The sequence below is a fragment of the Galleria mellonella genome, unplaced genomic scaffold (assembly GCF_026898425.1).
Source record: "Galleria mellonella isolate WM207_F2 unplaced genomic scaffold, CSIRO_AGI_GalMel_v1 utg33, whole genome shotgun sequence".
NCBI classification, from domain to species: domain Eukaryota; kingdom Metazoa; phylum Arthropoda; class Insecta; order Lepidoptera; family Pyralidae; genus Galleria; species Galleria mellonella.
This window is the reverse complement of record NW_026442079.1, coordinates 9,671,943-9,699,480: the sequence shown is the minus strand read 5'-3', so window position 1 is coordinate 9,699,480 and position 27,538 is coordinate 9,671,943. Positions and strand designations below refer to the sequence as shown.

At 33.6% G+C, this 27,538-nt stretch overlaps 1 protein-coding gene across 1 annotated transcript; it reads left to right on the top strand.

Annotated features, from left to right (window-relative positions):
* On the top strand, positions 1-27,320 carry LOC113520317 (transmembrane protein 198). Its single transcript, XM_026905632.3, has 10 exons — positions 1-293; positions 2,700-2,942; positions 3,663-3,773; positions 4,650-4,801; positions 13,721-13,793; positions 21,149-21,240; positions 23,500-23,644; positions 24,517-24,653; positions 25,748-25,941; positions 26,270-27,320. The coding sequence occupies exons 2-9, from the start codon at positions 2,762-2,764 to the stop codon at positions 25,931-25,933; spliced, it is 1,077 nt and encodes a 358-aa protein (XP_026761433.2). The 5' UTR covers positions 1-293; positions 2,700-2,761; the 3' UTR covers positions 25,934-25,941; positions 26,270-27,320.
* The last annotated feature ends 218 nt before the right edge of the window (positions 27,321-27,538 follow it).

The following is a 27,538-nucleotide window of genomic DNA, read 5'->3' as shown; positions in this document are numbered from 1 at the left end:
ATTACAGTACTGTAAAAAAAACTGTCTCAGTGAACTTCTTATGTTCATAGCTTTCAGAAAATTAGAAAACTCGAGGAAAATTGTGCTACCTTTGTTATTTTATTTTTTTTCTATAATAATAGCAAACTGTAATGCAAAACCAGTCCATTGTATTAAATGTAAGGTCTTGTAATGTGTTTTTACCGAATTAAATGTGAATTCGCGTTGTTGTCAACTGTTCATTAGACGTTGTTCTTGGTAATATAAATTAACAATGAATTAACAATGTGAAATTGACGTTCTTACGCTGAACGGTAAGTTTCTTCCCTATTTACTTTAATAACATTGCAAGGAATTAGTTGAATTTGAAGGCGATAATATACTCAATCATTTTTTATTTTGTGTTATTGAACCGAATTTTTCATTGACATTTGGTGAAAGTGGATGAACTGGTTACCATGCTGAGTGAGGTCCAAACGTACAGGTAGTTTTTAATCATTTGCATCCTTTTGTTACGCTTTCTTGGATGATTTGGTGGTGAAAAAACGCACGCGAGATGAAGTTTCGCGGACAAATTACGAAATAGGTATTAAATATCAACAAATATTAAAGAATAAATTATAAAGGTAACAAAACATACTATTTTATAATTTTTAAATATAGTAATTAATTTTTTTTTATATATAATTTGTATATTGCTAAATCCATCCAGATAAAATTTCCTTATATAAAATGAATGAGTCAATAATATTTTATGCATTTCTTAGTAATTGACTTATGAATCAATCTTTGTGTAATATCAAATACATACTTTTTCAATATAGGAGCTTTTGGTGGATTCTAAATTATAATATGAAGCAGGTAAATAGATTCCTGAATTACAATAGGACAGTCATTGTCAATAAGTATTCTATGAAATAGTGTATTATGTTTATTTATAGTAAGACAAAAATATTGTTCTTGCCATAAATTAGAATTATTAGAAGGGCTTTTGTCTTGTAATTTATCATATGCATACATAATATGTGTTTAGTTAGTGTAACTACTTGTAAGAAGAGTATCCACTGACAAGAATTTTTGTGATGAAGTCAATATTTTTACAAAGTGACTCAAAAACAATTGTTTCATTGTATTGTATATTACTACGAACATCACATTCAATTTAGTGTAGTAGGTTTTATGTGATGCCAGAACAAACATACAGACAGTCTAAATTTATCAAAATAATTGTAAGTAAGTAAGAGACCAACTCTTATATTTTAATTTTTTTTTAAATACCCCATGTACTGACATTATCCAGTTACAATTTTATTGTTTATATATATTGTTTAATTATAGTAGTACATATTCTTAGTTGATAATTACCTTTAAGGTATAGAAGATGTATAGATTTAATTTATAATTATCAATAAAAATAAATTTTATCTCTATATTAATATCTAAAACTGCTTAATTTATTTCGTGTTTAAAAATGTCCCTAATGATTATATTAAATTAAAAATATTTTTATGAAACAAGGTATGGATTGAAGACATAAGATTACTGAAAAAATGAAACATGGTCATTATCTTTTTATAAAATTTATTACATATTACACAATGTTACTAGCTGGTAAGAAATTCTTCAACTCTTCCAAACCTCCAATGTCTTTTATATATTAAGTATATGAGTTCCCTGTTGATGTTTTTCCAAGAGACTACAGTATGGGGTTCTTCCAAAAAAAAGGGTAAAGAGATTTCTTCAGGGTCAGTAATGTGCGCATACTGCCTCTGGTATTGCAGATGTTCATAGGTTACAGTAACTGTTTACCATCAGGTGGGCCGTTGGTTTGTTTGCCACCTCAGTAGTATAAAAAAATGCCTTAATATAGTAAGACTATTACAAATTAACAGACCTGGTTAGTCTGTGTTATGATGGTCTCACAACCAAATGGATGTGTGTAGTTTTTTTTTTAAACTGTCAGGATGTATTTTACATATGTTCCTTTATAACCACATGTTATTCCAAGATTAATAAAACTTTGCTGTAAAAATAAAAATTTGTAAATTGATTATAATTGCAAAATAATTAAAACTCCTGTGGATACCTGGGGATGTAACAATCATATAATCAAATTAAATAATAAATAATTATAATATTTTTTATTGGAAAATATAATTTTGGCAAGAAAATATGTGATGTGTTTACAAATTCTATTTCGAATTGATTAGAGTTACTCTTGTGTTAATATTTAGCCAAACTAGGTATTATTTTGCTGAAGTACATATCACTGGTTAATTGATTAAAATTATTTTGATTAGTTCCACTATCATTAGTGTGATACTAAGAGTAGCAGAATTAAACAAAGTTGGTAGTGGAATTAAACAAAATAATTCTAATCAACTAACTGGTTACTCTTGTGTTAGCCACATAATAATTTTTCACAAGAGAAATCACTGTTATTGCCTGCATAATGCAGATATTATTATTACTTTGTTAGTATTGGTGATATATCAATGAGCGAGAATTAATTAAGACCAGTGGACTTCTTGGGGTAAATAAATATATTAGGAATTAAACACAGGGGTTACCAGGGAGGGAAGGGGAGGAGACTGTAGAGTTAGACATAACAGGATATATTGCTAATAATGAGGCTACAAAAATTAATTTTACTCACAATCATCTCCCTCTTTATAGAGGGACGTTAGGTAATTATTATACAAGAAAACAAACTCTTTCAGAAATTTCCACAAAACTGGAATCAAACAAGACAATTGATGTGGAATATCTGAAAGGGAAGAAAATGTCGTCAGTTGGACAGCTAGTTCCGCAGGTGACCCGAGGCCCGCCCAATATGACAATCAAATTCAACGGGCCCCACATTGAGGGGTCTTTTTGCACCTCAATTGACTATAATTACGACCCTGTTATAAGTGTCATATGTGCAATGTATATTGCTTTCGGAATTGTTTATACACTGTTTGGTGAGTTTATGAATCACTTCCTATGAAATATTAGTTTAAGCCGATTATTTCATATGTACAGATTTCAGAAGTAGAAAAATAAATGTTCTAGACCATTTCTAGATGGTATATCTAAAGAAAACATACACCAGTCTTTAAGATAGACCTTCAGGAACACAACAATCAAAATCACATTCAATTTGATGTAGTAGTTTTGTGTGATTCCATAACAAACTTACAGAATTTCTAAAAATTGTTTTGACTTCATTCTTCCGACTATAACACTTTACATTAATTTTTTTTTTATATTTTCCATGTATAGATATCATCCAGTTACAATTTTATTATCCATTCTTATAGATTATTCATTAACATTTCATTCACAACACAGTTTCTAAACTTTTTGTTAAGGTTTTTATACACAAATTTACAAGAAATTCTCAAATTATTCTTAGTAATTCTTTGTATAACATCTATAACTATTATTAACAAACTACTTGTTACTAACACTAAAAGTTTATTCTTTTTTATGATAAATATGCTGTTACTGTTATTAAATAATAAGAAGCACGCAGCAGTACCATGTTTAGAGTTGACATTCTCCCGTTGTTTCTGATTTTTTATTTATTCACCTTAGGTCATTGAAAGCTAGAATAATTTTAAATTTTATTTAAATCTGTTATTATTAATCTTATTTAATACTCTTTACAGAATATTTTCTTTATTTATTGTCTTTTACAGGTTACCGATGCTTCAAAGCTAGTATGTTCCTGACTGGTTTTACTTTTGGTTCTGCTATCGTTTATTTAATATGCCTACAGGAGTATCTGATGCCACCCTATGGGAATGTTGGTAAGTAATTAACAACCCATTATCATCTCATTACTTGCCACATGTTTCTTTCCATTAGATAAAGTTTTTAGCCTACTATTATCACATTAATAAGTCAAGTGACTTGTTATTGGGTTTTATTTAGAAATATTTTTTCTTTTGAGTTATTGCATTTTTAGTCACATATTGAATATTTAGTCCAACTCCACACAAATATTTGATGTTGCTGAGAGAAATGAATATCCTGTTCTCCCAATTAAGGATCAGGAAGATAATTGTGTCTAGTGATGGGATTTGAAAGGGTCGTTAGGAGGATGAAATACAGTATAAAAATAATTTTGACTAATGCAGATAATAATGTGTCGATATTAGCCAGTTAAAAATAATCGATTTAGATAGACGCAGCAAGTACAAAATTTATAATGTGCTACTACTAAATTATTTTTTGTGATTTAAAAAAAACCTATCGCATTATACTATTTAAGAATGCCATCAGTGATGGTGTAGTTTAGCAATTGCTTAAACTTTTTACGACATATATTTCATGTTATCATGGCAGTCTATAGATCCCCAACATTTTATAGACCACCGCTCTCTTTTTAAAGTATAAACGTCAACGTTTCGTCATTATCAATTATTAAAATACATAGGTAACGCCTCCATTTAGTTCTGGGTTCACTACGGGACGTCATATGGAACAAAGATATAATTTATCAGAGATATGAAAGGGACCAGTACACGTGGGGGCGGCATCGCCTCGTTTAAACCTATGATGTTGTTAAACAGGTTCGATTTAAAATTTACATGCAAACTACACGCCGTTACGACATCTATTTGAATCTATATCAATATTTGAAATAGTTAATGCACTTTATTGACTGTTATTTGTTTCCGCAGGTGTCGCATTGTGCGCGGGTCTATTATTTGGCCTCATTACAATGTTGATACAGTATGTTGGACTCTTCATGACTGGTTTCCACACTGGTCTCCTCCTGGCTATCGCGGGCTTGGCCATTTACGACCATTTCCTCGAAAACCGACCTACTACCGTAAGTATTAAAGTAACGAATTTATTGCTTTGTTTGTTAGAGAGTTATTGTTTAAGTGCATGTCGAATTTATTGTTCGTCTACAAATTTGCTTATGCTATTTATTATGTTTGAAAACGTGGTTACGTCTCCATCTTTATTTCTTTAGTATTTTTTTGTAAATAAAGATAGAATGAATCTCAAATATTATAATGGACTTTTTCAGTACTGTAGCCGGTAATAATTGTTAGTTCACATAGCTTTCGTGTGAAATTTAATTGTTGCTTACTATATTCTCTGCTTTCTATAATTAACTGCTAGAAAACGTGTTAATTTGACCAAATGTTTTTGTTATATAATTTGAAATGGCAAATAAAGTGACACTTACTTGATGGAAAGTGCTTGTAGATATGAAAAGTACCATGGACATCATGGCATTATACTAATTACACGAGTATCTTACATTGCTTCATTGCCATAGTCGATTACTCTTTTTAATGTTATGGTTCGGTAAGCAGTAATGTAATTACATTGTTCTAGCCTTGAAATTGAAATTTAAAAAATCAGAAAATATAAATAAACAGAAAAATACTTTTTAAATATGTAATGTAAAAGGTATCTTTAAAAGATTTGTACAAATTCTTCCTTGATAATAACATGCCTTTTCTATTTTTGTTATGTTTGTTAAGTCATAACTCCATCAGTTGTAAACTGATTTGGATTTTTTTATCTGATGGGATATATTTACAGATTGGCCCCATGAAAATTTTATCAAAATCAATTTAGTAGTTTTTAAATCAAAATAATTAATTTTTCCTCAATTGGAGTAAGCTTTTTTGTGGAATACGGTCTTAATTATGTGTCGTATACGTTACAATTATATAATTATGTGAATAGTTAAATCATTTCATATTTTATTAGACTTGTGTAGGTATTTGGCCACCACAATGTAACTATTAATTTAAAACAAGAATGTAGGTGATAGTAATTGAACGTGCGTATGGGATGCACTGGAGCAGTGCATTTGGTTTAACAATGTAATGGCGGCCTCGATTGTTCGTATTTATATGCCGTGTGACGTGTACAATGCCGAGAGAACTGTGTATTATGGTTCCGTACAAATATTATATAATATCAGCATACCATGATTTCACACAAAAACATTATTTGTAAACTTTTATTAATTTTACATTCTTGCACACGTACTGACTGTACTTACCTAATTACCTGTAAAACGCGATTTTGCCTACTTTAACAAGATAAAAATATATTTTTTTATAATAAAGGATATGATCTAACCTTTACCTCCCCTCCAAGGTCATGCTGACGATATAATGATGACGATAGTGATCATTAAAATAATTATTTATTAAATTATAAAACAAATATGTAGTTGAAAACAGTTATTATGCATTTCGAGTCGTATATTTTTAAAGTTCTTTGATAAAATTAAAACCACAAAAAATACAATTTAATCGAAGCAAACGCACCGTTTCGAATCTCGATTGGTTTGAACATTATAGGTCATGGCACACATTATTTAACTACTATGTCATGGCCCCAGATGTTCTGTGTCTGTCTGGTAACTCTCTACGGTATATATTTTAGTTTGAAATTCAGGAAATGGGTGTATCAAGTATTACAATAGGTATATATAATACTTTTAATCATATATAGACAACGGTTACTTTTATTTAGCACTAATTGTTTTTCATTACTTTGTCTACTTACTTCAATATATATCTCATGTGTTAGAATATAACTTACCAGTACAACAATTTGATCCATATCCGTTCAGCCATTTATGTGTGATCGAGTAACAAACATCTTCAAACTTTCACATTACTAGGATTTCTGTTAAAGTTGCATGTCGGCATTTAGTGAAGTTTGAATTTCGACTTTATAATTGGGAACACTTGCACTATTATCACACTCTTGACATGGCGTACGTTTCCATAGATTACGTAGTAATTTTTAAACGTTTCATCACCTGTGTTTCTAGCAATACATTAATAGACAAATGGACTTAAAATTATCCGTTGAAATATTCTATTCGAATTTTGTTTATTTTACAAAGTTTATATACAATGAAGTACTCGTTGAAGTGTTCATTTTATACTAGTTTTTATTCGTGTTTTCGTCTGCGTGACCGGGATACGTCTATATGCCGGTACAAAAAGTAGCTTATGTCCTTCTTCATCCTCCTCAAATTCCTCATGGTTGATTAGGGCGTTAAAATGTCAAGAGGTAACAAATAAATACATTTTATTTTCGCATTTATAATATTGTTTCACAGAATAGTAGAGATATCTTGTGCCAAATAGGTAGATAGGTATTCTTAAGTGTCGTATTATTAAATATAATACGATTACTACCCATCACTTGAACATCACTTATCTAATGTTTACGGACACTGTAATAGGTGTATTACATGCTAACAAAGATGTCATATAAGCATAGAAATATATATGATTGGCTGCAACATGCAATTTCACTTGAACAAGGTCCATCTGTCAAAAATATCCATTCAAAAATGTTAAACTTTTTAAACGTGATTGTCTAACAAAGATTATTATAAACTTTCACATTTATAATATTGGTAGGTATTTTTTTTATATTATGTTTATTGTTTTTGTGTTTATCCATTACAAACAAAGAAATAATCAAATCTTTCTTCTTTATAATTTTAGTATATAGATCTCTCCCTATTGTGAATTGATTTTAATTTCTATATTATCCATTAGGGTCACTTTCAAATTAGTTTTATATCAATTTTATTATATTTTTTTTTTTGTTAAAAATAGTTTTTAGAGAAATGACTCTACCTATACTTATAATAAATCTGTATAGAGATCAATTCTGTACATGAAATATATTTCCAAAAAGACTATCAGAGGGTGATTAGTGATCGATACTGATGCCAAAAATGCAATCAGTAAAATTTTTATCTCTCTGTCTGTATGCTCGTTATAGAAACAAAAACTACTCAACAGATTTTAACGAAACTTGATACAATTATTCTTCATATTCCTGGGCAGTATATTTCTCAAATATATTTTTTTATACAATTTTATTCAATGTACTACGTATTAGGGTAAAAATTCCTTTGAAATGTAGAGTAGTGCTAATGTTACAACGATGTTAGTGGACGGTAAACGGTGCATGCATGGTTGATCGCCGATCGACGTGGTAGACTATTTGAGCGTTATGGACACGTCGATTCGATTCCTTGTTACATCGAGTTACCTTCCCGTACTGCCAGTTCGTATCAGGTTTTCACTTTTTGTGTTGTCTGGCACGGCGAAATGAACAGTTTTTTTTAGTGGATGGAATTTTAAGGAGGAAGATGAAGCCAGATCTTGGCTTATTGTGGCTAATTAACTAGGTGTTAAAGTTAACAGCGCGGAGTTTGAACTGACAGGGCACATTTCTAGCAATAAGAGATTAATCTCTGCATTAAATTAGATCCTTACCAAACGTGCAGCTAAGAAATTGTAGTCTATTGTAGGAGACATATACGTGTTTTTTTTAAGGGTGGGTATGGCAGCGAATTTACGTGGTACGTAGACATAACATGTCAGTCCAAGAATAGCAACTATGGGCATCATACTGTATTCTGTGATGGCGATGGTGGTGCTGATATCTATAGGTAACGGTTATCGCTTTCCATCAAGTGGACCGTAAGCTTGTTTGCTGTACCATGTTGCTTAAAATATAGGCTTTCTTTAATATTCTTCTTATAAATGCGAATAATTACAATAATGATTGGATGTCACGCACACACGCTTGAACAATTGAACGGATTCGAATGAAATTTGGTATAGAGATGAGTCTTATACACGATTCTAATTACCTAATTCGAATAAAGCCGCAGGGGGATAGGAAGAGATTGTTAGAAATAGGATCCAACATCCCCATTGCTAGCTATGCACCCTATCAGGTAGACTACCACGTGGTTAACACCGGAAACCATCGTGGTAAATTTTTGTGGAATTCCACACTATCACTTGTCAATTGACCTGCTTTCATCCTATCATCTCTCACTGGTACCCCGCCAGCCCATAGCGCAGACGAGGTAACCATTCCATTTTCCCTATTAAAAAAAGCGGGTGTAACAGCCTTTGTGAAGTGAGTAATCTGTTTACTATTCAGTTAGTGTTTCGTGTGATTTACAAAATCGTAGGTATCAAAATATCCAAAAGACTAAATTTTCAGAACGGACAATTTCCTTGTAAATCGGAACGCTATCTGAGTCATTTGTAAACCCAGACGTAGACCCACTGTAGACGCGGGGGTGCGGCAGTCTAGTCATATAGTAGTTCAATTACTTAAACGTTTCCTTTAATAAAATTTCCAGAGAGCTCATTAGACATATGCATAATTTGTACCTAAGGAATCGGTAGAAGGCGATACATAGGATTTAGTTCATAAGGATTTTAATGGGGTCATTACTTCCTATTATTAATATTTTTATCCTTCCATCCCACTCGTTAACCGCGCATTAGGTGATCCAATTAGGAAAGATAGATGTCGATATACTATCATAACGGTTCCGAATGCTCGGCTCAATATAAACCAAATCTATTTCACTTTCATCAATCTTTAAATATGAGCACATTTATTTTATTTATTGTTACTTAAAAGAGTTCTTAATGAATTCGAATTTCCAAATGTTAAATGTAAGTGAATTCAATATTCGATTTTATGTTATCTATAGACGTGAATATATTTAAAACTACTGTTAAAAACAATATTCAATAATCAATCAACTACGATGCTGGCAGGTATAGACTCGTGTAGATAGCATTTATAAATCATGCACAATGACTAACAACGCACAGCTAAGCCGGTAGATGATTTAGCAGCGTGAAATTGTATTTTATATTTTTTTTTATAAAACTTAGAATGGCAAACAAGCTGACGGCCCACCTGATGGAAAGTGGTAACCGTCGCCTATAGACATGAGCAGTACCATGGACATAACAGAGTATGCTGTTTCGCCCATGATACCCCCATGCGTTGCCATTCCTGAGGACTCAGGTGTTATTCCTCTGTACCCAGTAAATTCACGCCATATCCCACCCTTCAAACCGAAACACAGTTATGCAAACACAACTGCTTCACGGTTGAAACACGAATGGGACAGAGGTACCCAAGCAATCGACTTTTGTACAAAGTCTCCCTCTGGTATATATTGAAATGGATTTTGAAAATTATACAAATACAAATGTCTTTATTGTGGATCATAGGTCAAATTAAGGTATTACATCAGTTAAATAGTATCTCCATGTCCTGCTATATAAGCATACAATATATGGAACAATTATAAATAAAGTACATGCATTATTTAACAGTATATAAAACATATATTGCCTCAATCGGGATATATTTGGAAATATGATTCTGAATAGTTTTTATTCATAGTATACTAATTGTAGGTAACTAAATTTCGCAGTAGCTTCTAGTAGCATAGATAGAATAGATACACATATTATTTTTAAAATTGTATGGCTCTGGCACATAGTGTTGCTTGCTACCTAGTGCTGTAGGTAGTATAAACTGTAATGCTTTAAATTAATTGCCGCAGTGCAGGATGAAAGTTTATATAGAGGTCCCTGAAGAGAATTCTACTATTCATCTAATATCCATTAGTGGTAGTAGGTGAGGATGAAAAGGCAGGTCAGACCATCGTGGTGAATACACCTGGAATTCAGCACGATAGTTTTCAGGGGAGATCAGGTGAAGGTGGACCTGATTGTTAGCAATGAGACTGGTAGTCGAATTACTAACAGCCCCCCCCCCCCCTTCACAGGGTTATCACTATCCATCAGGTTGTTTGTATAAAAAACAATATTAAAACTTCAGGTTATAATTTTGTAGTACAGTTCACGATAAGGGTCATGAATGTCATCCACTTTTGTAACTGTCCGTACTCTGTGAAGGTCGCGGTGAAAGCAATAAGTTATTAGTGAAAGTGCACTCGAGCGTAATTTTTTAATACTATCCATATTTCATTAGCAAAGCGAATAAACATTTGACATTGGCAAGCGAAAGTGACGTTTTTATACCAATTGGAATAATTAATTGAGGTACGATTATATTCGATGTAAGATTTTTATAGCATCGTAGCCTAATGTTACTATCCCGAATTAATGCCAAAGATCGCTAGCTCGAATACGTGAATATAACTCTTGATGTAGTCTTTCCAACTAACTCTCCGTTAGAGGTAGATACCGATAATAATCTGATTTAATCCGAGTGACAGCGGAAGGCAGTCCCCTGCTCGTTGGAGTCTAAAACGCTCAATGTGAGAATATTTAGAATCGCAACTGAAATATAGGCATATCACGCGTTACGTTCACTACAACTGTAAAAGTTAACTCTGACTATCCCTTAAGGGATTATAGTCGTGAGCGACTAGTATTTTTTCTATTTTTAAATTTGTCAATATGTATTATAATATGTGTGGCCCTGATATAGAATGGGCCACCCCTTTCTTTCCCTTGGGTATTGTAATAGGCGACTAAAGGAACTTAATAGTCAAGAATACTCTCATAACCCCCCTTTATAGGGCAGGCCTATTTTCAGCTGTAGATAGTTAACGGCTGATACGATGATGACTCTGATTATGATACTACTTATATGTTATATTAGTCTATACCTTCCTCTTGCACATAATTTTACTACACAACATTACCACTGGTAATTTAATGTGACATTGGTTGGCAACTGACTATTATGAATGTAGGTACTTACACAGAACAAATGACCATTAATAAATGGCGTATTCTGAGTCGGATGTCAGATATATGGTTATGTTTTGTCAATTTTTTAATTGAATTATATATTTAGAGTGAAATTATAGAGTATAGAGATTTAGTCCTCAGGATTGGTAGCACATGTGAAGTATCATAGCCATTAATGTGTATTCTATGAAATTTGTGGTTTTGTTTATGTCTAAAAGCGACGGTTACCAATTTCAATCAAATCAAGGTGAAATGTGGTAGTGATATTTTAGGGTACGGAGGCATTACAGTCCTCAGAAATGGCAACATGTAAGGGGTATAAGGAATAGCCGTTTAAAGCAAATTCTATTTTTGAAATCTTATGGCAGAATAAGAATTCATATGAATAAAAAGTTTTGAATTTCCCCTTTGGTCGCTATAAGTTAGGACATAATAAAAGCACAATACCATGAGATATTTTTTTACAATCTGAGATACAAACCAAAGGTTCTCTATTTAATTCTCATCAGATTCATGAGATTTTTACTTAAACAGTATATAGATATGTGTCATGTACATTTTGCAATGCGAACTTTATTACGTTTTGCATTACGGGTATGAATTAATGGTATGTGGCTTATATTATTGTAGTTGGCAAAGTTATTTAAATTTGGAAGTTATGCTGTCTGCAAATGTACAATAATGTTTGTTGTGCTTTTGTTTTAATAAAACAATTTCCAACTCTTTAATCCACGAAACTATGGAGCTAGCAAAATTGCATAGTTTGATGAATTAAGAACTCATACATAAATCCCAAGTTTTCAATTCCTTCATTGTAAATTCCAAAAGTTGTGGAGGCAGACTTTCGCCTAGAACTGTTCCAACTCTTGCTAATATAAATTGCAGAGATGTATGGAATTGGATTTGTTTGATGATTATTTTTTTGTAATCGTCGTTCTAATATAGAAAGTAATCTAATTGGTTCTATTGCGTTCAAATATATAAAATGTTTGTTGCTCCGTATAACATATCGAAATAGCAGTGTGACATGCGGAAGTATTTAATTACTACTTTAATTAATAATATCAATTTAGAAACTAAAACAACTTGTTTTTGTATCTTTTATCGTTGGAAAGTTGTTTGTCTATTTTTATTAAAACACTGTACTTAATCTGTATTTGTATATTATGAAGTAGAAAAAAAAATTCGTTGGATTTAAAACATAGGTATTTTCTAGAACAGTCGTAGGAATAAATATACAAAGCTTTGAGTTTGTACTATATTATTTAGAAACAGTGGATTCCATGCATTCGGTCTTATATAAAAGTAAGTCGTAGTTATATTTTAAAATGTTTGCTTGCGTGCATTTGCGTGCTAATTACGTAACATGTATACGTACTGGACATAATAGGATTTCATGGATTATGTATTTAAAAATTGTTAATGTTAATTATAAATATATTTGCTACAAGTTCTGCTCTGCAAAATAAATTGATGCTCAGTCCGGCTTAGCGATTTAATAATGGTGTTTTATTCATTTGTGCGACCAATGTATATAGATGACGTTTACCACTATCAATTAGGCAGTGTATTAGCTTGTTTGCTCGGATATTTGTTAGTCTAACATTCTAATATAATTTTAATCAACTAAAATAGACCTGATAGCTTTATCATGAGGAATAGAAATGAAAGATCACAAATGTATAGTTTTATATGTATATGATAAATGCTAAAGTGAGTATTAAACAATGTCGCTTTTGATAATAACAGAATACAGTGTTATTGTAGAAGGAGTACGTAGACTTTAGACCGATATATTATAATTAAGTAGATCGTGTACTGTCTAAAGAATTAGTCATGTCTTCCCAGAGCCGGTGGCAAATTTATGACACTTGTTATGAAAGTGTATGAAGCAAGAAATATGTCAATAGATGTCTTTGGCATCCGATACTGTCTGTTATATATACTCCACAGTATATTATATGATGTTCATATTATAGGTGAAGGTTGTAGCTTTCCATCAGGTGGGCCATCAGCTTGTATCTTCAAGTTTACTATAAAAAAATCTGGCGTATATATAAATTGATGTGAAAAAGTCTGCATTCTATCTAATTGAATCAGGAATTCAATAACAACAGTAGTTTTATGGATGAAATTTATTACCTATATTGATGGTAAATTGTATATGGAATAAAACCCAAATATTATTGTTTCAGTATTGGTTGTGCGTGGTGGTGTTGCTCGGCTCAGGGATATTTTTCGCCGTCATCAATTTATATTGGAAGAAAGGTGAGTTATTCAGTATTATCATACATATATCGTTCAACACTTGAGATAAAATCACGTATCGTATTTTACAATTGATTTAGTCTACATTTATAGTATTAACCTTGGATGAAATGTGTTCTTGTCTTCTTAAACACGTACTGTTTTTAAATTTATTTGATTATATTTATATAAAGGTGTACGTGATATTTTACTTAGAGAATATATATATATATATACACACACACACATATATACATACATATATATATATATATATATATATATATATATATATATATATATATATATATCGACATTTGTGATAACATCGATATGCTGATACGAATTGTGAAATTGTTCACAGTTGAGGGTTCGACTCGTAAGAGTCCCGCGCGACAAGACAATTGCCAAATAAAATTATCAACCATCTAATAATATCAACACAATCTAAATAACATGTATTAATTATATTAGCACGTAATCGAATGAATATACAGTTGTGGTAAATGGCATTTATGGAAGTAAGTAGTTCTTAAATCTGTAGCGAAGAATCTCTACATAATGCGGCGGACAGGTTATGAAAATCTGAGCGATTTCGCGAGAGAGTTTCTTTTTATCTTAAGGATCTAAGGGTGGTTATGAGCCTGACTGCCCTTATCTTAGTATTTATATCAAATTTCTAGATCGTTATCTCGGGACCTTGAGATAAATGCGATAATGCTAAGTTTACATCGCCCAATGTTATTTTAGTTTTCAGGTCAAATGAATAGACGAACCTATGTAAATAAACATTTTCGCTAAAATTAAGTAGTTAGAATTATTTTGTAGCGAGCGAGAACGTCGGATCACAAAACACTAACATTAACAAAGTCAACTTTACTGATTACTGTTACTTAGCTATTAATTTGATTATATTTCGGAGATATCTTTCATAGAGATAGATAGATACTCTTTATTATTTCCTTCATAACATTACAACAGTAAACTTATTATAAATACAAACAATTACAAGACAATATTACATTAAGAAAACAATGGCCGGCCTTATCGCTAAGAACGATCTCTTCCAGGCAACCTTTGATATTATTATTTTAGTATTATCTCCTATAGTAGTTCGAATAGTGTGAGGTTCTAATTTTAGCAAATTGCAACCTCCATGTTTGTTTTCAACCGACTTCAAAAAGAAAGTTCTCAAGTCGGTTATACTTATTGTTTGTTACCCCATAACTTCATCAGTTGCAAACCGATTTGAAAGGTTCTTTTTTTATCTGAAAAGGGTATACTTATAGATTGGTCTCATAGACGTTCTTTTAAAATCAGTTCGGTAGAATTATTGATATTAGTATAAACACTTGGTTGTTTATAATAAATTTAAAATATCTATTTGCCTAAGAACTACCTATATACAGTTGTTTAGATGACTTAAAGGAATAGGAAAAAATTAAATATACATAAATTAAGTTTAAAGTTAATGTTACTAAATACAGTTTCGCTGTAGGAGTGGGACCCTTTTTTATCTTATGGTCATGAGCCTGATTTCACCAAGAGTGTGCAACCTTACAAGGGCGACTTAGCGTGACTTTAGCAGGCAGTGTAGCGTACAATCTAATACAGTTTTTTATATTCTATTGAGAATGATATACAAGCTGGTAGCCCATCCAAGGAATAGTGGTAACCATGACATTAATAATTTTCCATTCGTAATTTATGGGTTTATAAAAAATAAAATTAAAAAGTAATTCATGTCAGGATTAGCATTTAATATAATGTTGGAAAATGTTAAGTGCCGTTTAACGTACCTGTAGTGAAACACAACTTGCTAGCTCAATACTGTTTATTGTATATCGAAGGTACTAATATAAAAACCTCATCTTTCCTACCCACATAATTATACTACATCTTTCCCCTTATGACATATAACATTATATATATGTATTTATAAATAGTAAGTAAGTATAAAGGTAAAAATATAACAAATATCTGTTCGAATTTAGTATATAAGTGTAAACTAATATAATAAGTATAATTTACAACATTAACAAAAACCTATATATATATATGTACTCACTACATTAATGTTAATACAATAATACTATTTATCTACCTATTCATCATGAAACTAATTACAAATTAAAAGAATAACAGTATCAACACAAAATTAATTTAAAACACTGTTTGTTTAATTTGATAGTTTTTAGTCGGTTTAATAATAAATATACATAATATTATGTATATTTACTTTAACAATTTATTTACTATATGGAGAACATAGCTACCATATTGGAATACATAATTTGTGATTACATTTTATTTGCATTAAAACCTGTTTTTTTTTCCTAATAGTTACAAATTGCGCATCGTTAGTGCTGGGTAATTCGTATGTACGTATATGATTAGATATGCCTGTCTGTATGGCGTTTTCTTTTGCACAAGTACTCGCCTCTGCGTCACAGCCTGTGGTGCTGGATGCAGGAGTCCCTGGCCTTTCTACTGTTTTATTTGTACCTGTGACTGTAGCTTGTGCTCCCTCATTACCTTTGCGCCGCCTGCAAACTATATGACGACGATTACGTCTAAATATACGTCCAGTCTCGTCTTCTAAAATGTACGACCTTGGCTCCTTTGCTTGTTGCACCACCTTCATTAAACGACGTTGACCGCCATCATTAATGACCACCTTATCATTTTGATCCAAGCTGGGGTAGACTTTGTGTTTTGCTTGTCTATCATAGATGGATTTTTGTCTTGTCTGTTTGTTTAATAACTTATCATAATTAAGCTTGTTGTCCACTTTGTCAGCTAATAACGGCTCGTAAATCGGTAGACGGGTATTTAAACGTCTTCCCATCAAAATTTGTGCAGGCGAATCCACACCATCCCTAGGTGTAGATCTTAAATTTAATAAACTTAAATGGAAATCATGTCCCGAATCTTCACATTTTTTTAGCATATTTTTTACGGTACGTATCGTGCGCTCGCTTTTCCCGTTAGATTGTGCATATAACGGAGATGAAGTAACATGCTCAATCTCCCAATTGAAAAGAAATTGTTTAAATTGTTTTGAAGTGTACGCCGGTCCGTTGTCTGTTATTAACATTTTTGGTATACCATATCTACAAAATTGCTCTTTCATTGCTCCAATAACACATGAGCTTCCAATTGAATTTATTCTATTAACTTCTACATAATTTGAAAAATAATCCACTAATATAAGGTAATATTTTTTTTTATATTCAAAGATATCCGACCCTAACTTATTCCACGGTAAATTTGGAATTGAATGCGGTATCATCGGTTCTCGGATCGGCCGCGGTGCATGCAGCGCACACGCGGCACAACTGCGTACGACACTCTCTACATCACGCGACATGCCCGGCCAAAACATCACCTCCCGTGCGCGCCGTTTGCACCGGTCTATGCCTAAATGTCCTTCATGGACACGACGCAACATATCCTCCCGCAAAGTACTCGGAATGTATAACCGATTATCTTTAAGGATCAGGTTTTCTACATATTGTAAAGTATCCCTATAAGACCACAATAGACGTACTTCTGGATTCACGTTGTGTCTACTTCGAGGCCATCCATTACTAATATAATTTATTAATATTTGCGCTACTCTGTCATTTTTTAATTGCTCTTTTATTAAATCCAGTTTTTTATCACTGTATTGTAAATGCTCTAACATAAAACAGGTTTGTGCTTCTAATTCTTCATTGATCCGTTCATGCATCAGTATAGGTAATGGGGCGCGCGACAAAGTGTCCGCTATGTACATGAATTTGCCGGGCGTATAAACCACTTTGAAGTCATAACTTTGGATGCGTAGCATCATACGTTGCAGTCGCGCCGGCACAGCTGAGAGCGATTTTTTAAATATAGATTCTAGTGGTTTATGATCCGTCTGTATTGTTACATCGTTTCTACCGAATATGTACTGATGAAAACGTTCGCAAGTAAAGACAATCGCCAGCATTTCTTTTTCTATTTGCGCATAACGACGTTGTGTATCGGTAAGTGTAAGGGAAGCGAACTCGACCGGCCGCCCTGCCTGTAACACCACGCCGCCTAGTGCCTCCGCGCTCGCGTCCACTGATACCACTATAGGTAGTCGGTTCGAATACAGTGCGAGGACGGGAGCTGATGAAATAAGACATTTTAATTTATTTACAGCATTAGTATGCTCGGGTCCCCATACCCATTCCACATCTTTTTTTAGAAGCGCTCGTAACACTACTACATTTTCGGAATAGTTTGGAATAAATTTAGAAAGATAGTTTACCATACCTAGAAACCTTTCTAGGCCCTTTCTGTCTTTAGGTATTGGCATATCGACTACGGCTTTGACCTTAGCACTGTCGGGCCGCATGCCTCGTTCATCAAAAACATGTCCCAAATATGTAACCTCTTTTACATTAAATTTACATTTTTCTTTATTAAAACGAATGCCTATCTCTTTGGCTCTCTGGAGTAGCTTTTCTAATCTAGCATCATGTTCCTGTTTACTTGATCCCCAAACTACAATGTCATCGATAAATGATTCAGTACCTTCTATATCCTCAAGGTACTGTCTCATTAAACCATGAAACATTTCCGGCGTACAATTAATTCCATAGGGAAGTCTTAAAAATTGATACCTACCATAAGGGGTGCTGAAGGTACAGAGGTCAGCACTAGCCTCGTCCAGTTCCAGCATCCAAAAACCACAGCGTGCGTCCAACACGCTGAAGTGCGTGGCGCCGCGCAGGCGCGCGGCCACCTCCGTCACTGTCGGTAGCGAGTAGTGTGCGCGCTGCACCGCCCTGTTCAGGTCACGCGGATCTAAGCATATACGGATATCACCATTTTTTTTAGCAGCTATAACGATGGCATTCACCCATTCAGTAGGGTAACTCACCTTCCTGACAACTCCTAACTTTTCCATTCTTTTTAATTCTGTGTACAATTTATCTCTCATACCTAGAGGGATCCTACGTGTTGGACAGATAACGGGGGCAACACTTTTATTCACAACAATTTTGTGTTTGCCCGGTAGTTTGCCGAGACCGTGAAATAAATCCGAGTAGTTGTCAATATTTAAGGTATTTACTCTTTGGATCGCTCCTATTTGTAAACATGCATTCAATCCAAGAATGTTTTGACACTTCATATCTGCTATAACAAATTTTAAATTATGTACTTTATTTCTAAAACTAATTTTTAAATTGCAACTTCCAATGACAGGAACCGAGTTTCCCGTGTAGGACAACACTTTTTTATTGTATGGCATAAGACTATTCGGATTTATTCCTAATCGGTCAAAATCTATCTTTGTTAACACATTTAACATTGCCCCTGTGTCTAATTTAAAATTGATACGTTTACCACTAAAGTCTATTATTTCTATCCATTCCTTGGGTAAATATTTTTTACTTTTACCCATATTTACCATATTTATGTATAACACATCCTCACTAGAATCCGACAACGAAGTACTCACGGTATGCACTCTTTTGCTAAGCACTCTATTTGAACACACTCGAGCAAAATGACCTTGACCGTTGCACACGAAACACGTAGACCTAAACGCTGAGCACCGTTGCGCCCCCTCACAGTAGGTATTTCCACAACGCCTACAAGGAGTGTCGCGTTGCTCACGCGGTAGGCGCTGCTCGCTGCGCCCCCCGCGGCGGCCGCGCTGGCGTCGCCGGCCACCGCTCGGGCCCGCGCCGCCGCCTCGGGGCGCGCCGTCACCGTACACTGCATCCACATGAGTACCCGACGACGTCGCCTCCTCTATCTGTCTACGCTCCTCTCTAGACATCTCAGCCGCTTCACAAATTTGCACCGCTTTCGCGAGGGTCAAGTCCTCCGCCCGTAGTAATCTATCACGCACGACGTTATCCAATATTCCACAAACTATTCTATCTCTCAGTAAACCGTCCACTAGGTGTTCGAATTCACACCCTTGACTCAGTAATTTTAATGCCGTCACATACTGATTAATTGTTTCCCCAGCGACTTGATTTCTTGTAAAAAATTTAAACCTTAGAGATGTAACATTCACTTTCGTTCCGAAGTGGGTATCAAATTTTTTTTTCAAACACTCAATGTCATCGGGATTTTCCTCTTTTGAATACGAAAACGTAGAATAGACTTCATAGCCCTCTGCTCCAATGAGATTCACTAGCAAGCTCGCCTGTACCTCTTTAGATTCTTTATTGACGCCTGACGCTTTTAAAAACATGGCAAACTGTTGCCACCATTTCCGCCACGTTTCTGCTCGGACGGCAGGATTACCATCCACACGTAATTCTGAAGGAGGACGCGCGTGTTCCATTTTCCAGATATAACAATATGTCTACGGACACTGAACTTGACTTTCTTCACACCGGTTTTTAATTATAATACTGTAAACGCATTTATTTGATCGGACCGCTGCCACCATGTAGTGAAACACAACTTGCTAGCTCAATACTGTTTATTGTATATCGAAGGTACTAATATAAAAACCTCATCTTTCCTATCCACATAATTATACTACAGTACCTATATGCAGGCTGTGGCTTGCAAAAACCGTATAAAACTGTACAATGTTATGGTGACACATTCACGTGGTTATCCTACTAAATGTTGTAATCTAACCACTTCATTACATATTACTAGTTGTTAAATGTTTATTAAGGGGAAAGCAATTGTTTGTAATGGAGGTCTAAAAGCACTATTGCTATCAATAGGTTTTATAGAAATAATTAGTTAAATTAAATACACAATTTCACATGTTGACAGAATCTGTTTATATCATATAGCTTTCACCAAGACGTTCCTATATACACAACACACGTGGTCTCCCCTGGAAACCAGCGTGGTTAGTTCTTGTTGAGTTCGTCACAATAGGTCAACTGACCTGCTTTAATCCTCACCTATGATCCTTCCCCAGTGCTCCACAAGGCTATACCGATAGCGCAGGCGAAGTAACCACATCATTTTCACCCATTAAAAAATGTCCAATAAATATATTTAAGACCTTATTTTCTTTAGAAAGGTAATGACATGGTAAAAACAGTTAAAATATGTAAGAGCTTTTATTTTGATCTGGGCATAGAATGGGCCATCCTTACCTTTCTTGTGGGCGTCGTGAGAAATGACTAAGGGAGCTTAATGGTCGAGGGATGGGTAGCAGCGTCCCTTTTAAACATCACCAAAGTCTAATTGCGCTTGTTATTTCGCCTGCCAAGCATGCCAACTACTGGCAAGCCACATGCGGGGGAGGCCTATGTTCAGCAATGTACAGTCAATGGCTGATATGGTATAGTATGGTAGACTGTATGTAGGTATAGCGATAATCGATTGTAACTGTATTGTAAGTGCTACATAAACCTTTATTATTGTTTCAGTGCTCACGATATTCGGTACGAGTGTGTACGGGGGTGCTGTGATAGCGACATCTCTCGACTACTTCTTCGAAAGAATGGTGATGCTCAAATGGGTATGTATTGACTATTCTCTATTAAGATATCTGTAAAGATTTAGTTGAACTGAGAGTGACCGGATAATCTTACTAATATTATTAATGGAAAAGCTTATAAAACTGTGTATGTTTGTTACTCTATTGCGCTTAAATGGTTGAACTAAGTTTAATGAAATTTGGTACACTGGTAGGTTATATACTAAATTAACATATAGGATACTATGTATACTGATTCACGTAGGAAAGGCAGTGGGTAACAGCTAGTCTAGAATATGTATCGCGAGGGGCAATAAATGTGACATCTCTTGCGGGAAATCAATGATATTTTCGTCGATGTTTGAAGGTTATTCAATCACGCTTAAATGGCATTTTAATTATGTATTCTGATACGTTAACCTAAATTTGATGCGAGTCAACTGCGGGTTACAGCGAAACCTATACAATAATAATTACGGGAAGAGTATTTCTTTGAAGAAGTGTTCTGTCTTATGTAGGATTACTGAGCATTTTAAAGAACTATTTCCGTGATTCTAAGATACATCGCCGAGTAACATGCGTTATATTTTCCATGGAAATTCTTAGGGGAACAGGAATGGCGGGTGTAGTGTGGGCGAAGCCGCGATGGTTCCTTCTAGCAAATAATAAATGGCTTTCCAAAAAATTTCGGAGAACGCTAACTACAGATGTTATACTATACCTACTGAATACATAAATCGCGCGTGGTTTTATATAGGATTGAATGAATGTAACCCAGTTATATTATCTATACTAATTGTAAACAATATGTTGTTCACACTGTACCCAATAGGCGTTTTTATATCGTATCATTATATGGCACAACATGCTCGTCATGATACAACAAAATACATTATTAATATAAATGTTAAAGTAAGTTTGGCTAAACCAATCATTATGAAATTCGCTTAAATTATATAGATGGAGTGTCAATAGAAATGATTCCGGAAAAACAGGCCAAATTTTGATACAATTTTGCGTGATAAATTGTTATGAGTGATTCCTTTATAAATACAATATTTATACAATTTCTGCATCTTTGTAACGCGTAAACACTCGTTTTATTTATTAAATAATATACCAAATTACATTTTAAACGTAATTATATAAAATACCGATAAAAAACGAGTCCGCTAATTTGACAATTAGATGACAAAAAGTTGACCCGTTTTTGGAGCTCTATGCTCTATCTATATAGACTAAGGAAATTTATTATACACTTACTAAATGGAATTGTGATGGATATAGACTGTTTTTTATCCCTGTAAGTAAACATATCCCGGTTACGACAACGAAGTCATGGGTACAAGCTACTAGCTTGTACCCATGACTTCGTAGCAGTATGTGTGCTTTTTAATTTTTCGTCGACGTGCGCTATACGCTGAATTTAAAAGCGTCGTATGAATCTTCTTCAAAAAGATGTTTATACAATCACTATTTAGATTTTTTAAAATTGGAATATTGTTTTAATATAAATGGCCAGTTAGAAAATCTGTCAGTATGCCCCACTTATTCTCAGGGAAACAATTTCAGAAATATTTATCTTTGAATAAAATATGGTTTATAAATATAAATAGTCGATACTTAATGTAAATATAGTAAGCAGTAAATCAATTTATTTGTCAGTATAGGTACCAATAAAAATAATGGTTACCTTTAACTTTTATTCCCATTTATATAAATACATGTTGATATCAAACTGCAATTTTTTTTCTTGTTTATTTTAATTATTATGTATATAGTAAGGTTATTATATCGTCCCTCTTAAAACATCACCAAATGCCTAACTGCGGTTATGAACCTGCCTGCCAAGTGTGGCAACTACTAACAAATCCCTCCTTTATGGGGAAGGCTTCTGTTCAGCAGTGGACAGTTAACGGTGGATGAAAGGTTATCATATGTCTGTAGTAGATATTCTAACTTGTCTACAAATCTACGTAAATTGAGTGATCTTGGAACTATTTACGTGTCCACAAATAACCTCGTATACAATTAGATAAATAGATTTATAAATAGAATAATAGTTAATTAGTTTTTCATTGGGGAATGTAATTATATACAAATACTAGATAACATGAATTATATTCCTCTATTATGAGGTATGGTTATATTATATATAGGTATGTAATATTATGAGGTTCATTTTCTATGGAGTGTGTTACGTTATTTTTTTATTAATTTAGTGTTTTTAAAATTTTTAAATTTGGAATATTAATGAGATTCACGTGAGTGAAATATAGCTAGTAAATATTGTTGTTGCAGTTGTGGGAACGAGCAAAACTTGAGCCAGTGGTGGTGCCGCCGTGTCGACTATCCTGGTTGACGCTCGCCACGTGGCCTGCCGCCGCTATCGTGGGCCTCACCGCCCAGTGTGCGCTCACGGCTACCGGCATATATCATGAACAGAGTGAGTCATGTGCACTGCTCAATATATAATATAGGAGGCCTCTCTGTGATGAGCGTAGAGTGAAGAACAACCAGTGGTTCAATGGTTATGGCTCAACGATGCTTAACCGCCAATATCTAACTAATACGAACAAAATATTACAAGAAGACAAAACCAATTTATTACTGAATTTCGTCTACATACGATGAACGAAATTCAAGATAGAAACTTAGTATATTAAAGTTTTTTCTCTATGTAATATAAAAGAAGGAGATATAGAGACATAGAGACTACAGCATAGGTTTCTTAAATAAAAGGCTAGAGGTTTCTTCAGGGTCGACGCGTAATGCTTCTAATATTCCAGGAGCTATGAACTCCGATAACCGCTTACCATCAGGTGGGTCGTATGCTTGTTTGCCAACTCAGTGCCATAAAAAAGATATGTAAGTTAGAAGAAATGTCAGTAGGAGGTATTGGTGGTTAGGCGTACATTACATAATACATTTTGGGGCGATGAAAACAGGAATTTTTGAATTGCTTTCAATTATTTCATCAGCTAAGACAAGAGTCATGATATAGAGTAAGAACATAATGTATTTATTTTTGTGTCAATTATTAATAGATCTTTTTTTTTTTCCAAAAATATATGTATTACGTAACACAAGCTCCTTCCAAATATGAACTTGTGTATGTTGTATAAGTAATAAAATGTATTTAATTGTTTTTGTGAATACATTATACAGAAAACGCCCAGAACAAATCAAGTACACTTACAAGTGTTTGTATTGTACGTGGATCGAACCCGCGACCATTGGAAGGTGAGACACCGCTACACCACCAATGTTACCTTGTATCAGATAATCATTTCAATATTCTAATATTTGGCATCTCAGGTATAAGCGCACAGAAGCGTCGCCTGAAAGCGCAGCAGTCGCGGCCTGTCAGCCGAGAGCAACGCGCCGAAATGAAACAGCGCAAGTACAGATACCTGTACCAAGTGCGCACAGCGCACGGGGATGTTATCTCACAGGTGAGCCTTTTGTATGGTGCGAAAATGAAATGGTAAAGAGGTCTGTACTCTTGGTACCAGTGAATGATGATAAATATGAAATCAGGTCAGTTGACCTATCGTGATGAACTTGTCAGGAATTTATAACGACGGTTTACAGATTGTTTCGCGTGGCAGTCGACTTGACAATGCATATTGCTAACAATGGGAGTCGCTAATTAAATACAAAACATCTTTATTCAAATAGACTTGTTTACAAATACTTTTAAATTGTCATTTCTTCATAAATCTACTGCAGGTTACAGAAAGTTGTTATCTGCTGAGAAGAACCTGCAAGAAACTCAATAGTAAAAATCTCTGTTAACATTATGTGTATTTATTTAAATGTACTATATCTAAGAATATATAACCATTAAAAAGCCACAGCAAGATCGACTAACACCCATTAATTTTTGCCATTTAAGTAATCGTTCAGTGTGTAAATAAGCTTTGTCCAATAAGTGCTATTTAATAACAATTTTAAAATTTTTAAAAGGTCTGAAAGAAATGTTTGTATTGTCGTTATTTTTATAACATGTGACGAGTGTTTCAGTGGAGTTGGAAGTCTATATTATCCTTAAATAGATAGATAGAGCATCGAGTCTCAAAAACAGGTCAACTTTTTCTAAAACTAGTTGACTCGTATTTTTTATTAGTGTTCTATATAGTTACGCACATAATGTATCTTGACTTATCTATATTTAATTACTTAATAAACAAAATAAGTTTTTACACATTAAAAAAAAAAACTAAAATTATAAAACAAAATAAATATAGCTCTATCATTAAACTATAAAATTGTGTAACACCGAAATGTATACATATTATGTATGTATAGTAAGTACCTACGCCATGAGACCCATCTAAACGTACAGCGCAGGCGACCGACCAATCGCGCCTCTCGCGCTTCCAGAAAAGTTCGCGACTAACGGACGATATAGTAGTAAGGCGATGAGTGTTCCAGTGACATCATTATAATACTGTTTCTTGTTAAGTTTTATTGTAATACACACAATTTCGTAATAAATAACGTGTTCCCCCGTTACAATTGTTTTATATGTGCGTCGTTGTTGTAGTCGTACGTGCAAGCGCTGCAAAAGAAGGCGCAGTGCGGCAACTGGAGCGGAAGCGGTGGATGCGGAGGAGGAGAATGCAGCACGCTGCAGAGCGATTCCACCCACCTGACCGTGCTGGCTGGCTCCGAACACGCGCCGCCCACTGACTCGGACGACGATCTCAACCAGATACGGGCCGTGCACTAGTTTAGCAGGTAAAGGGTTTAACAGCGTTCATACTTATCTGTCCATTTACAAAAAAAAAAATAACGTTTTTCAATATTATTTAAAAAGTGTTCTACTAGCGAAATAAAAAAGGTTATCTTACAATAATATTATTCTTAATCTTAACTTTATATTTCATACATGAAAACTTGAAAATTATGGTCCAACAGGGTCCATAATTGAAGTTGAAATGTTATGTACCAACTATTGAATGCTATAAGAAATAAATAAATAAATAATATATAATTAATACTGTAATAACTTTATTATCTGAAAACATCGAAAGCGTTACTAAACAAATAATGTTTTCATTTTCAGGCGGCGGTATGATTATCAAATGAAGGGGTGAGAGAAATTGATTTTCATTCTATATGTATCCAGTATTTTAAGAGAAACCACTCATATTATTATTATTATTATTACATATTATTGGTAGTTATTATTAGTAATCATATATTTGTATTCAATGTGAAATTATATTACAATTATACTTGGAATTACGTAAGTAACGGAGTTCAAGGCCTATGATATATTTCGTTTATATTTAAGTATTTATATTTGAGGTATTGTATAATTTACTTGAATGAATGATATAGTACTACAGTGTATCTGTTTATGAGTATTTCGATTTACAGACATCTCTTGTACTTTTGTGAAAAATATAAGAGTTTGTCTGTGATAGTTCTGTCGAACATTCCAATGTTGTGATGGTAATGTGAATGATAAATTGTAACTAGAACTGACACCGCCCCTCAAAATAAATATAAGCCATAATCACTGCCACTAAATAACTTACTCTTATAAAATTACGGTCTTGGACTCCCTGTCATTGAGATGGTTGTGTTGTTTATTTGAACGATGGTTAATTTATAACTTTATAAGTATATACATTTATACTACGAATTAATTGTATTGTAATTGATTATTTGATAATCTGTATGTTGTTACATTGTAATAATTGCAATTGGAAATGAAATGTAATGTTGTAATTTTGCAAATTCTGTACCGATAGTCAGTCATATGTCGAATTCTTTTGACAATACGGGTCTTAGACAAAAGTATAATTGGGGATGTTATAGTTGAAAAAAAAAATAGTATTTTTAATATGCATCGGATTCGAATAGTGTTGTTCTTTATTGAATCATTTTGATAGTTATTTTTTAAATAGGTGTCACAAAAAATAGATTGATGTTCGCTATCGAAAGCTAGTTGCTTCTGCCGATGTAGACGGATTGTTGGTACAAAAATATGTAAGTACAGTTTAGGTGTAAGTGCACTCAGAGGCCGCACACACCTTCTCATATGTAACCCTCGTAGTTGATTTATCCATGTAGCTTTACGAATACATATTTCATATTAGCTGGTAAGATAATTTCTTTCTTGCCAAAACCACTCGCGTGCGTTATGAATTTTTCTGTCCTTTTTCGAGTATTTTTTTTTTTGTTAGTAACTGTTTGAAGTAGTGTGCGATTTGGATAAGATGAACGGGTAACTCTTAAAAAGAGTATAGTTAGATATTGAGAAAATTATAGAGACGGTTCTATGTAAAGAAATTCCTAGGTCCGTATGTATGATTTAATTTTCATT

What these genes read in the sequence shown, in the direction of transcription:
- LOC113520317 (XM_026905632.3), top strand. Translation starts at nt 2,762, where the DNA reads ATGTCGTCAGTTGGACAGCTAGTTCCGCAGGTGACCCGAGGCCCGCCC. An exon ending in CAATTTATATTGGAAGAAAG is followed by an intron (nt 13,794 to 21,148) that starts GTGAGTTATTCA and finishes TTATTGTTTCAG; the next exon opens with TGCTCACGATATTCGGTACG. An exon ending in GAATGGTGATGCTCAAATGG is followed by an intron (nt 21,241 to 23,499) that starts GTATGTATTGAC and finishes TTGTTGTTGCAG; the next exon opens with TTGTGGGAACGAGCAAAACT.